This window comes from Heterocephalus glaber, unplaced genomic scaffold (genome assembly GCF_053883595.1).
Source record: "Heterocephalus glaber isolate CG9 unplaced genomic scaffold, H.glaber_assembly_v1.0 deba00001571, whole genome shotgun sequence".
In the NCBI taxonomy this organism is placed as follows: domain Eukaryota; kingdom Metazoa; phylum Chordata; class Mammalia; order Rodentia; family Bathyergidae; genus Heterocephalus; species Heterocephalus glaber.
In genome coordinates this window covers 4,205,167-4,219,936 of record NW_028258356.1, presented here as the reverse complement: position 1 = coordinate 4,219,936, position 14,770 = coordinate 4,205,167, and the positions used below count along the sequence as shown (strand labels likewise).

Sequence of the window (14,770 nt, the reverse complement as noted above, 5' to 3'; positions counted from 1 at the left end):
GTTTGTTCAAAGTCATCTAAAAATCAGAAGATACTTTTGGAATATTTCAGTAACCTTAAACATTTAAGTTTTAAAATTTCACACTTGTTAAAGAATACTTCAAATAATATTGCATGTATGCTATTAATGGGTTTTTACAAAGTTCTTTAAAGCTATTTTAAATTAATTTTAATGTCAACAATTAATTTCGGTACATTATACATATGCACATACCCAGATAAATGAACCATGTGGCCTTTTCAAAATATGGGCAACACTGCATGCACATATTAGACATATTGACATAGTATTAGCATTGTAAATTCTTCTCTGTGATATAAGTTAACATTGTTTACTCAGTAAGAATCAATTGAATTCAGGTAGAGAAGTTATATGATGACCTATAGATGACTTCATATTTCATCTTGGTTTACAAGCTCTTTAAATCATTCTTGGAATGATGACAATTAAGTAATCAACCATTGTTAATGATTTAAAACGTAAAAAAGCAGTGTAAATATATATGAAACTATGTAAGCAAGCCAATGATTAATGGATAAAGAATATATAATATATATATATATATATATATATATATATATATATAAAATATTCTTTAGCTTTAAGAATAAGAGAAAACAAATCCTGCCACTTCCAACAACATGAGGGAACCTAGAGGACATTATGCTAAATGAAATAAGCCACATACAAAAAGATAAATATTAGTCTCACTTATATGAAGAATCTAATATAATTGAATTCTTGGAAACAGAGATAAGAATGGTGGTTGCCAGAAGCTGGAGGAGGAGGAAATGAGAAACTATTAGACAAAGGACACAGAATTTCAAATATGCAAGATGTATAAGTCCCAGAGATCTACTGTACAGCATAATACCTATGGCCTACGATAATGTATTATATACTTAAATTTTCTAAAAGGTTACATTTAATGTTAAATGATCTTATTATAAAATAATAATGATAATAAATACAGAGGATGGGAGAAAACTTTCAGAGGTGACAAATACACTTATGGCATAGATTGTGGTGAGGTTTGGGGTATAAAATTTACCTTTACTCTCGTCATGTTTTATATATTAAATACATACGGATTTTATATGTTAATCATATCTACATGAAGAAATCCAATATATATTTGTCTGTATATATATAATTCATGTATAATATACATGATTCATATAAATAATCATCTATGCTATATAAGTGAAATTTGAGTTTCTGGAAGTTCAAAGTTAGTATACATCAGTTTTTATTAAATAGTATGACTTAAATTCAAAATTTGAGATCCAAAAGCACATATACTCCAGGTTCTATTTAATACATGGCAACTTACAGTTCAATGAAACCTTACAAAATGAAAAACTGATATAAAAAGACATTAAAAGTACACCTTCCCTTCATTTTTTTCTTTGCAAGTACCTTAAAACACTATAAGCTCTACTTCAGGTTTAGATGTACATACATGTTCCAGGAACATAACCACAGTGTATATAACTCTTCATAAATAATCTTAATGACTTTTTATTAGGTCATTAATCCTAAAATACATATATATATATATATATATATACACACACATATAAGTATGTATATATAATATATCAAGAGGTTTACTTAGTTTGTGTGTTTCCTCTATCTCTTGGAAAAAACAATAATCTCTCATTTTCCCATATAATCAAAATATCCTGCATATTTAAAATATTAATTATTAATTATTGTTGACTTTTCCATTTTAAAGGATAATATATTTTTATTATACAATGCTGTAAACCAAAATATTGCCATTTGGACAAATTGTAACATTTTTGAAGTCAATCTATAACAAGTCAGATTCTGTTCAGCTCCTAATAAATTAAAGATATCTCTTTTAGAATATTAACATTTTAATTTTGGTTATTTTTTCTCGATTAGACAGACAACAGTCACATATGTATAAACAGTCACCCCTAATGATAAGCCCAGTGTAGCACAAGATCAACCTCTTATTGGGAATTCCAAATGATCAGAGGAAAGCATGCTTACCATGTTCCAGCCAGGGTAGAGGTAGTCTGTACCCACAAATTCAAAGTAGTGAGCAAAACCTTCCTTCAGCCACACATCTTCCCACCACACAGGAGTCACAAGGTCCCCAAACCACTGCAGTAACAAAAAGAATGGGATTCAGATAAAAGCACATCTATCTCAGAACAATTCTATCTAAAATTAAATGTACTAAACTACGATTATCATAACTAGAAGTCATTTTGCAATTGGTTTTGTGATTTTAAAATGTATCATGGAAAGACTATATTGATTTATTTGACTATCTGTGTGACACTAGATTTTTATAAATCCATTCAGGGAAGAACAACAAAAAGATCAAGGAACTCAACAAAAATATTTAACTTGGAGAAGAAAGGACTCAGGAGAAAAAAAACTGATGATAAGTGTCTTCAAATATTTGAGGCCCATAATGTAGAAGGAAAATTTGGAGTTTTCGGGGGGAGGGGGATGGTCCTACGAGGGACAAATTGGGAATACTGGATGGAAATCAGGACTGGTAAATGTCTGCTGAAAATGTAGAAAACCTTCTAACCAACTAAGATGCCCAGTTTGAAAATGCTAACTAGAGAGGTAGTGAGCAACTCACCACTGCAGGGACTGAAGCATCACCTTCCGACAACAGACACAGTTCAGATAAGACTGACCAATAGGTCCAACTAAGGGATTTTATGGACCTCCACACCTGACTCTTCATATGATAATGTAGGCCTGAACCAAAAGATAACTTCATGAAAAATAATGAAATTTTAATTGGTGTTTTAATTAAATCATGATGCATTACTATGAAACTTTTTTAGCTTAGGAAAATATTAATTTTTTTATTTTTATTTCATTAAAAGCATACATTACATGCCAGAAACTATCTTAAGACTTGATTTCAATGATGAATAGCTGATAATGTCACTTCTCATGCAAGTGACTTATTGTGAAGGCAGAGGAGATGAGTGAGGTAGAGAGTAAAACTAAATATGCAAATGAATGACATAACTTCAGATTTAAGAAAGTGTGATAGAAATGGACTGCTTTAGTTTGTTAAAAGCAAAAATATTTTGTCTACACAGGTGACATTTTGAGCTTAGACATAAATGATGGGAAGAAAGCAGCCATAAGAAAGCCTTGGGCAAGAGGATTCCAGGCAGCTGTAAGTAACCCTTGGTGTGAAAACCCTATATAGGAATCAGCTACTTAAGAAAAAGACCTGCAAGGCTGCAATATAGCAGATTAGGAGGAAGGAAGGGTGAAAAAATCCAGAAAGCCAGACAAATACCAGATCATGAACAGCTTTAAGAGCCACAGTAAAGAACTTGGTAACTCAATTTTTTAAAAATCAATAAAATATCATTTATTTCAAGGAATCTGTAATTGAGTACAAGTAAAAAATAGCTCAGAATATGTTGATGACTACAAAATATATTTTAATCTTTTTATTCTTTATTAACAATACATGGTTTTTAAACCACACTGTCTTTAGAATCATCAAAACCGATAGATAGGGAGTAGCACAGAAATGAATGTGATGATGATTGTGAAAATTGTTATAAATATTTCTTCTACTTTCTGGTTAATTCCCTCATAGTAAGTAACATGCCACCACTAAGCTATTACCACAAAGCACCTTACAATATAAAACAAAAGAAATTGTTTTCTGAACAAGGTAACACTATCAATTTGCTTTCATTTCAAAAGAATTATACACCCAACTTGTCATTTTTAAGAATTGAACAATTAAATTTCTTTGCTTCAAAGTGTTGAAAGTTGAAGTGGAAACCACTCTCATTAGCACAGAAGAGGAGGCCCAGTTCTATCTGTAATGGAATCCCCATGACTCATGAGGTAAGGAACACATGTCTGACCTGGTCAGTATGACAAGTATATGTAACTTACAGGATCACTGCAAAAAGTTGACATTTAGTAAGTGGTCATACAGCTTGGACCAATTTATCTTTTAAGTTATTTTAGGTAATTAACATTTATTTAACAGTTCACCATTTTTTTCACTGACAGCATTTTCCACATCATTGGTTCTTCAGTTTTTCCAGCTTCTATACTGGTTTGGGTTTGCAATACATTGAAGTTATAGTGTATCACAATGAGATTTCAGGTGTTTCAAGTAAAAAACTATCCATAGTTACTAGTAACCAGGAGAGATATTAAGTTCTCAGCAAAAACATTTACTTTCAGTGTTTTGTTTTTTCATTAAAATCAAGCTTCAGATAAGCATTGCAAAATCTCTCAGGTACCTTCCACTCCTTGTGAGAAAGTATGTAAAATAAAGTGAAATTAATTGTATCATGGCTTTACCACAAAATTGGTTAATTTAAATATGAATTTCTAAATATGCCAAGGAAAAAATTATCAATCATTTGAGAACAAAGAGTCTATGGCTGAGTTAGTGAAAGACTTCCTAAGTTTCTATGTGATGGGAAAGGGGGAATAGCAAATTGATTTCAGCAAAAGCAAATTTTGACACGTACACAAAATTCAGCTGCATCTTGCAACAGTGCAATAAATCACTGCTATCACTAGTCTTACAATATATGCACACTAATAATCACAAGAAAATAAAGCAAGGTTGATAAGAAATAGCAACCAGATATAGGCTCCAAAGGGATGGCTGTTAGGTCACCACGCCATCGCACATTTCAGCTAAACTGAATGACAATTGCTTATTGGATTTGATCTGTGCATTCATTTTTGTTTGTGTTGTCATCTGAGAAAAATAATGTATTTTCCAGAAAAAAAACTACACAGTGCTTCAAATAAAACTTAATAGGGAGGATAATTTAGTTCCTAATCTAGGTATCCAGAATCATTCTACATTCTCAATGCTTTGCACGTTATACTTATACCTGATCCTTTTTCTCATACCTGGTGACATATCTCATGAACAATGACCATGGTGACATCCAGCAAATAAGAAATAGATGAAACACTGGGATCCAGCAGTATTCTTTGTTCCACAAAAATACTTAGTCCCCAGTTCTCCATAGCAGCATACGGATGCTTAGGCACAGCTAAAAGATCTAGAAATAGAATAAAACAGTTCCAAAGACTTTAACAAAGACACCAGATTCTATATTTCATAATCTAAAAAAGTCCAGAAATCCTAACTAGAAGGGATACTTGCTCCTTCTTAGAATATTTTTTGGGGTAAATTAAACAACCTGACTTTTCTATATAACTGTAGAAATACAAGCTATCACTATAAATGCTGTTCAGATCCATTCATCACAGTTTATTTTCAGACCTGGCATTCTAGGCACCTGGAAATATCAGCACCATTATTGATGGGCCCATTCTAATAAGTTTCAGAAAGTCTAGGAAACCAAATGCAGCAGGAGCCCACAGAGCCAAAGACTTTGTGCCTTCTACTGAAACTTTGCTGCTCACCTCAGTGCAATAAATACTATATTCTTTCTTTTACCTCAATATTTTCCAAAAGAATACATTTTATATTAGTATAAAAATGTAGTGTCATTCTTCTCATTGCTGAAATTTTAGCGTATTTTTCCAGGTCTGTTTAAGCTAAAATGTTGCGTGTAAATTTAGCTGTGATTGTGGATGCAAAGGCAAAAGGAGTATAGAGAGAACCCATGGGCTTTGGTCTGGCTGTACCACCATCAACTACATATGTGCCACCAGTAAATCACTTCATTTTTTGAGACCACTATTCCCTCACCTATAAAATAAGGTTATCAGCCTTATCTCTTGAAAAATCTATGATTAGGCTATTCTAAAATTGGTGCTTATTTTAAAAGATTGTAGAGGTATTATCAATTTATGGTTATGATGACAAAAAAAATCCATGCTTTGATGTATTCCCTCTGCTCCAGACACTAGCAATGACAAATAAAATATTAAAAATAAAACTAAAAAACATCTCCAGGCTCAAAAATAAACCTCTTCATGGACCAGAAATGGTGCAGAAATGCAAAGTGGTGATTGCATGTGAAGCCACAAGCCTGCTGGGTCCTGGCTCCAGAAGCAGGCAGTGGCAGCTGGGAACTGGCTCTTGCAGGACCTAACACAGCCAAGAGGATTTAAGCCAAGTCGACTGCTTGATGCCAGGGGTTGAGGTGGGGCATGCATGCTCATGAAAAGAGGCTGAAAATAGCTAGTGCTTATTGCTTCCTGGTAAAGCTAACAAGTAGCAGGACACAGATTTGAATCCAGCAACATGGTGCCTGTACCTGTTCCCTTAATCATAATGACATAGTGTTCACAGTCTCCAGACCAGAAGTTCCACATCTCAATATAAGCCTGGAATGACCCCTCAGGGTGCCACAGAAAAATTGCACAAGAATGCTCATTGTAGTGTTGTTTGTAAAAGTGCAAAGGGAAAACTAAATCCCTTTTTGGGATGATAACAGGTAAAGAAACTATGAAAGAGTTGTATAAGGAATACTCTACAGCAATCAAACTAGGCGATCTCACCACTAAATTTTAATGATACAAATATCAGCATGGACTACCTAAGAAACATAATACTGAGGAAAGAAGTAAGGTGTAAGTGATCCGTGCCATATACTACATAACAACAAGCAGACTAACAAAAAGGCAGAGAAGTCAGGCCTAGATAAATAGAGACTCACACATGAACAAACACAGAGACAGTTAATCATGATAAAATGCACATGCAAACACACAATCAGAGCAACGATGAAGACTAAATTCATGATTCTGTTTGCTTCAGGGAAAAAAGGGATGAAGGACAGTCATTTCAAAGTTGGCAATGGGTACATGGGTAATAGTTTATTTTTTATTCCCCTATGTATGCTTTAAATACTTCATAATAAGTAAAAGAATAAAATAGTAACCAGTCATAAAGAAAGGTTAATTTTTACTTATTCCTGACCTCAACAGATATCATATATTAAATCAGTCAAATATTCCTATGTCCCCTGTGTTCTACTCTATTTTAGATGAAGAACAAAGGTGTGGCAGCTACAACACAAAAAAAAGATTGTAAAAAATAAAAATTGTAAAGGGAGGGCCAAAAAATTAATTTTGTTGAGGAGATTCTTGAAAAAGATGTTATTTGAATTGGACTTCAAAAGATAAACTGGGTTTCAACAGACAGAAAGAGAGAGGAAAGGGGACTAGGAAATAAAAAGAATTAAGATGTGTTCTGTACATGCACCAACCTCCCATGATGAATGTCATCATTATGAACTGCTAACATGTATTAATAAAAAAATTTTAAATTTAAAAAGAGAGATAATCTGTGCACTCATGTATACAACAAATATTTACTGAGCATCTCCTTTGCTTCCTGCAGGCATAGCTCTGTTCTGCCTTTCAAGCTTCTTGTTCCTTGCTCCTGTGGTGCTTCCTTTCATGTGCAGGTGTGAGATGGAGGTCAATTAACAAGGAATATGTGAGTGAAGAAATTTATTAAAAGATAAACACTACTAAAAAATACATGTGTAAGATAATGGCTGATGAGTGAGAGTGGATATAATGTGGTAAAGGCAAGATTCTCAAAGGTAATCATGAGCCAGCCAAGATGCGATTGTTGTAGAAATTGGCTTGCTCAAAGACCTATATGAGTAAATTCTAACAAGAGGGGACAACAAACCCCACATACCTAAGGTGGAAAGAAGACAAGTATGTTGGACAAACAGAAAGGAAGCTGGTGTAGCTGAACCTATAAAAGGAAGGACATAATCCCAAGGGCTAGTACAAATTGGAAGTACATAACAATTAGATATTCTTCTACTTTAGATTTTAACTTAAGATCTGGACTAAATATGAATAGACAACAAAACCACCATGCGTCAACTTTGTCTGTCACCAGCAGATGGCAACAGCAGTAGCAGGCCTGGTGTGATTTACATGTAAGAAAGAATGGACTTAATAATAATTCTTGGAAATTAAGTTTGTTGCAAAGCAGAGGCAGCTCTGTATACTGTAGTCCTTCAAAAGCAGAGAGTAGCCAGGTCTTCTAGAGAAAACGAGCAAATCAATCCACACATTAGAACTTGGATTGGCTTAAATGGCACAGAGAGAAGACTTCAAACATATGAACCTGATACAGTATAGGATTTTAAAATAAAAAGAGATGTGCATTTAGGACACAGCTTTCAGGTAGCAAAAGCCCACCTAAGATCATAAAATCTTGTACAGTGAGGGAGCAATTGCAGATTTGTGCTAAAATTATCAGACATTGGTGACCTAAGCAAGCAAATGATTACATATTGGTATCTGGAACTATGAAGGCAGGAAGGTCCCATATGAGTAACAAGATTATAGATCAACCAAACAAGGACTCATCAGCAAAAGGCACTAGATTTAGATAAACTGATTGAGGAAGGAATAGCAAAAAATCCAGGATTTCGTACTGTGGGGTGGCAGCTTCTTAGATACAGAAAGACTCTATAACAGATAAGGGAAAACATATTTATGAATTATAGAGAGGAGGAAACTAAACTTAAAAAGCTTCGATTGTGCTACTATATATACAATATACAATCTTATGAAAAAATTTTGGAGAAATTTGATCAAATAACTATGGAATGGTATTTTAATTGTTTCTTTATGCCTTCACAACTTAATGAACTCATATAATAGTTTGATAATTTAAGTACACTTGCATCAAGTATATATCTACACAAAGACTTGTCACAAATTTTTACAACAGCTTAATTTCCAAAAACTAAAAACTGGGAATAACCCAAATGACCATCAATATGCAAACAGGTAAAGTGTGATTCATCCACACAATAAAATGCAATTCATCAATAAAAAACAAAACAAAATACAATTCTTCAATGAAAAGAAACCAACTATAGCTACAAGCCACAACATGGACAGACTATTAAGTTTTTAAAAATTTAACGAATATATACTTTAAGGCTGATGTCATTCAGGTACTTAAAATTCCTGAAAATATAAACTAATCTGTCCTCTCAAAGAGCAAATCAGCAATCACCTAAGGATAAAGATGAAAGTTATTACACACAATAGAAACCTTTTGGAAGGAAGGCATCTATTCGTTATGTGGATAATTTCATATGTGTAAACATTTGGTAAAAGTTAACAAATTATACACTTTATGTATGATCAGTTTATTGTATATTACTGTATCTCAATGGAATTGTTAAAGAAAATCTTGGGATATTCTTAAAACTAAAATTTTATTTGAAGTAGATAACAATCATTCACAAAGAATTAAATTATTTTAATTGTTGTAAATTAAGTTAGTGAGACTATATCTATTAAAATGTGCACTCATAACTCTAATTTGCCTTGAAAACAGGAGAAAATTCCTATTTCAGAATCTAATTTACTTAGAAATTCAAAGAAAATCCTAGATAAAATTATGCATAGTAGTCTGTTCCCAATTAATTACTATAGCTTGAAAACTATAGAGAAAGAAAAATTTACATAATACTAGCAAATGTGATAACATAAATTAACATTAAAATTTGGCTTTCTCTACTTCTCTCCTTCTTGCCCTTAATGCACTACAGTTTGCCAACTATCTTAATACTATGTTAAAAAAAAGTTTTGAATGACTAAAGTTACAAAATCTCAAGGATACTTTTTAGTTTTTATCTTTTGAGACATCACTGAAAGTTATCATACTATTGATTGTGAATAGAACAGGACACCCATGTATTTCTACTATTCTCAGATTAATCCTTCTTATTTTTATGTTTTACTTTCTGTTTACTCTCTGACTTTAGAAAAATCAAAGTTCCTAGGCCTCTCATCTCTGGGTTGCATTGTTTGTTTTGTTGTATTTATTTGGTATAATTTAAATATGCCCCATCCAAAATTCACATTGAAAAATCCCCATTATGGTGTAGTTAAGAGGTGGGGTCTTTGGAAAACTGTGAAGCTGTGAAAGAATCAGGCCTCATGAATGTATTAATGCCTTGTAAAAGAGCTTGGGGATGTGACTTCGGCCCTTTTGTCATTTCTGCCGTGTGAGGATATAACTCTTTTCATCTCTGAAGGGTGCAGCAATGAGGCAGCATCTTGGAAGCAGAGAGCAGCCCTTCTCAAACCCCAAATCTTCCAGCACTTTATCTTGGATTTCCTAGCATCCAGAACTATGAGAAATAAGTTTTTGTTATTTACAAAGTACTAGGCTCAGCTATTTTTATTATAACAACACAGCACAAATAGATGAAGATACTCTATTACTTATTTTTTTTTGAGTAGTGTCATCTACTCTCATCTATCATCTATCACCACATACATCCCTGTACAGCTCTCTTTGAACTCTAAATAAAAATATCTAAGCATCTTATTGTAGAACTTTAATGGACTGCCAGTGTTGTACTCTTTTCTTGAGTAGGCCCCTCCCCTTGTAATCTAGCTTGAACATTAAGAAGTCTTGCACTTTTGCACTTTGGGGAAAGATACCGTCAAAAAATGTCCTACTACCCTGAGAATACTACCCAGGAGGAATCTGGCAACAACAGAAAGGTCCAAAAATATCAACAAATGAGGCCAATCAGATGGTACATATAACCAAAATCCAGCCTCCAGTGTTAGAGGCAGTGGTACCACAATTACACTTCTGATTCTTTACCTTGTCCACTGGAAATACACTCTAATGCATTCTACATCATTTTTGTGTTTTAGATCTAGAATATCCCCTAAGCACATACTATTTTCAGAGGAGGGGCTTGTGGAAGGTGATTAGATCATGGGGGCACTATACTCTTGAGTGAATTAATCCACAGATGAGTTCAGTAGCTGAGTGTCCTGTTAGGAGGTGGGGCCCAAGAGAGTCCCTGAAAACTTCAGAACCTCAATAACCTAGACTTCAACCTTGAGGCTGAAAAAGGACAGCAGGTCCTAGAAGACAAGAGGCTTAATGCAAAGGTAAGAATTATGAACACTCTCCCCAGTAATTCAAAAACATTATTTCAACAGCCATCTACACCTGGGTAGAGAATAGACCTACTGCCAAGCCTCTAGTATGATCAGGGGATGTAGTATTGTCCTTTAAAGTCACAGTAGCCCTTGGTTGGGTGTGAAATTTTTTTCTCTGCAAATCTAAAGTGCTGTCCACTGATACTAAAACTTCTGTTTTCAAAAAAAAAAAGGGGGGGGGGGATCCTTAGATATTTTCCTTGGGAAAAACTGTTCTTTCTGATTTTACCTGTACATGTGCACCAGAGAAGGAGACTGATGAGGGCCCTGTATTCACTCAACTCACATTCCAGCTTTGGGAAGATAAAGAGTTGGATGGGGTGCAGGGAGTGAGATAAATACAGCACACAGAAAAATAAATCAACAATAGAATATTATATTGTGGTTGGGAATAGAATGAAAGTAAAGCAAAGCAATGTAAACAAGTAACAGAGTTAAAGACAGGATACTTTAGGTCGAATTACCAGGAAACATACTTCAGGACACTGACATACAACAAAAAATGCAAATCAAACCCATGAAGGCTGGGCCATTTTCATCAAAATTGTTCCATTTCCAGTCCCCACTACAGTGCCAAGAACATGGCTCATGTTCAAAAACTAATTATTAAATAATTAAGTAGTTTGCTTTCTGATGACACGTAATTCTAAAGATAGATTGCAATTCATTTTTCCTGTAATTACAAGCCAAGGAATTATATTCTTGTTTAACAATTACGATCCATGAAATACCTTTCAGTTCTGCAGTTTTGGTCATCAGGTCTATGGATTTACTCTTTGCCATATGAAGTGCTCTGTTTCTCCTTTAAAGTAATTTCCTATTCCGAAATTTAGATTATTTAGATGTAATCCCTTTAGAATCATAGATAGGTTTTGAAATTTTTTCCCTGCTCCTTCCATCCCAAACCCACCTTGGTCTCAAATCTTTATGCTTCCGATCTGACTCTTTCTGTTTTTATCTTATTTTTTCCACTTTATTTCATCCTTTAAATTTCATCTTTATTATTATTATTTCTTTGCTTAAATTCTTTTATTGGTACATTTTGGGTATACAATATGTTTACATTTATCATTGGATGCTTGTACCTGTACATGATATATCTTGGTTCTTAATTTTTCCCATTCCCTGTGCTCCCTTCACCCCCTCCACCCTTCCCTATTTGTTTGCATTTTTTCCTTTCCTCATAATTTTTCGTTTCCCTTTTTTCCATTCCCCTTCCCTTCTCACTTCTCCTACCCCTTTGGGCCTTTTCCTATTTCAATTTATTGATTATTCTTTGTAATCATTTTAATCATTATTTAGACTTTCACTTTCACACACCAGAAAAACTATTCAGTGTTTACACATGTGTGTCCTATTTATTTCACTTAAGAGTATGACCTCAATATGCATCCATTTAGCTATAAATGTCTCTAGTATCTCATTCCTTATGGCTGAGTAGTACTCCATTTTATATATATTTTTTAAAAACACATCTTCTTTATCCAGTTTCCATTTGATGGGCATTTGGGCTGTTTCCAAGCTTTAAGTATTACAAACTGTGCCACTATAAACATGAGTCCACATATATCGCTGTGGTATGATTCTTTTAATTCTTTTGGGAAGATACCCAGTAGGGGAATAGCTGGGTCAAATGGGACCTCTAGCCCTAGTTCTTTGAGGATCTCCATATTGATTTCCACAGTGGTTGCACCAGTCTGCACTCCCACCAACAATGGAGAAGGGTTCCTTTCTCCCCACACCCAGGCCAGCATTTGTTATTAGATGATTTCTTGATAGCAGCCATTCATTTTGGGGTGAGGGGGAATCTCAGTGTTGTTTTCATCTGCATCTCTTGAATGACTAGTGATGTTGAACATTTTTTCATATGTTTATTTGCTGCTTTTACTTCTTTGTCTGAGAAATATCTGTTCATTTCGGATGTCCATTTTTGAATTGGGTCATTAAATTTTGGGGGTCTGATTTTTTAGTTCTTTATATATTCTAGATAGTAGTCCTTTGTCTGAGGTACAGCTGCTAAAAATTTTTTCCCACATTGTACGTTGTCTCTTAGCTCTGTCGGTGGTTTCTCTTGCAGTGCAGAAGCTTTTTAATAAAATGAGATCCCAGTTGTTGATTCTTTGTGCTAGTTCCCATGATACTGAGGTTTTGTTCATAAAGTCTTTTCCTATGCCAATGACTTCAAGAGTTCTACCTGTCTTCCAGCAAGTTTAGTGTTTCTGTCTTAATATTTAGATCTTTAATCCACTTAGATCTTAGTATAGTGCATGGTGATAGATATGGGTCTAGTTTTACTCTTTGGCAGGTTGAAATCCAGTTTTTCCAACACCATTTATTAAAGAGGCTATGCTTCCTCCAGTGAGGATGGTTGGCTCCTTTGTCAAAGATGAGGTGGCTGAGTATGTCTGGAGTTGATTTCGAATCTTCTAATCTATTCCACTGATCACTGGGTCTGTTTCTTTGCCAGTACCATGCTGTTTTTATCACAGTAGATTTGTAGTATAGTTTCAAGTTGAGGATTGTGATGACCCCTGCCATGTCTCTGTTGCCTAGAACTGGTTTTGCTATTCTAGGTCTCTTCTGGTTCCAAATGAATTTTTGGATTGTTTTCTCTAGTTCTGTGAAATATATTGTTGGAATTTCAACTGGCATTGCATTAAATCTATATATCAGTTTGGGATGTATGGCCATTTTCACTATGTTGGTTCTTCCATTCTTCCTACCCAGGAACAAGGGATGTGTTTCCATTTTCTTTTCTTTTCTTTCTTTTTTTTTTTTTTTTTTGATACTGGGGATCAAACTCAGGTCCTTCCACTTGCGAGGCAGGCAGCAGAACCACTGAGCTAAATCCCTGGCCCTCCATTTTCTTAAATCCTCTTCAATCTCTTTTTTCACAGTGCTATAGTTTTCAGTGTAGAGGTCTTATGTTTCCTTTTGCTTCCTTTGTTGATTCGTAGATATTTCACTTTTTGGATGCTATTTTAAAAGGAATTGTTTCCCTAATATCTCTCTCAGTGAGTCTGTTATTTGCATACAAGAAGGCTATTTTTTTTGAGTGTTGACCTTGTATCCAGCTACTCTACTAAATCTGTCTATTAAGTCTAGAAGTCTTTTGGCAGAGTTTTTTGGGTCTTCTTTGTAAAGTACCATATCGTCAGCAAATAATGACAGTTTAACTTCTTCCTTTCCTAACTTTATTCCTTTTATTTCTTTCTCTTTTCTAATTGCTGTGGCTAATGTTTTCACAACTATATTGAACAGGAGTGGTAATAGTTGGAATCCTTGTCTTGCTCCTGATTTTATGTGAAGGATTTCAGTTTTTGACCATTTATTATGATGTTGGCTGTTGGTTTTTAATAGATAGTCTTAATCAGGTTGAGTAAATGACCTTCTATTGCAATTTTCTGCAGGGTTTTTTATCATGAATGGGTGTTGGATTTTGTCAAATGCTTTTTCTGCATCTTTAGAGATGATCATATAGTTTTTGTCCTTGGCTCTGTTAATATAGTGTTTTACATTTATTGATTTACGTATGTTGAACCTTCCTTGCATCCCTGGGATAAATCCCACTTGGTGAGGGTGTATGATCTTCTTGATGACCCTCTGTATTCTATTTGCCAGTATCTTGTTGAGGAGTTTTGCATCTATGTTCATTAGGGAGATTGGCCTATATTTCTATTTTTCGGTTGGGTCTTTCCCTGGTTCTGGAATCAAAGTAACACTTGCTTCCAGGAATGAATTTGGAAGTATTGCTTCTCTTTCAATTTCATTGATGAGTTTAAAGAGTACTGGCAATAGTTCTTCTTTAAATGTCTTGCAGAATTCAGCAGTGAAGCCA

At 34.3% G+C, this 14,770-nt stretch overlaps 1 protein-coding gene across 2 annotated transcripts in view; it reads right to left on the bottom strand.

The window, feature by feature from the left end:
• Trhde (thyrotropin releasing hormone degrading enzyme) overlaps nt 1–14,770 on the bottom strand; it is a 411,539-nt gene that overhangs the window by 190,088 nt on the left and 206,681 nt on the right. For both annotated transcript variants that reach the window (XM_004845026.3, XM_087192438.1), the window contains exons 4-5: nt 4,912–5,066; nt 2,023–2,136 (exon numbers count right to left, since the gene is read on the bottom strand). In XM_004845026.3, coding sequence (XP_004845083.1) covers nt 2,023–2,136; nt 4,912–5,066 — 269 coding nt within the window. The remainder of the gene's footprint in view (nt 1–2,022; nt 2,137–4,911; nt 5,067–14,770) is intronic.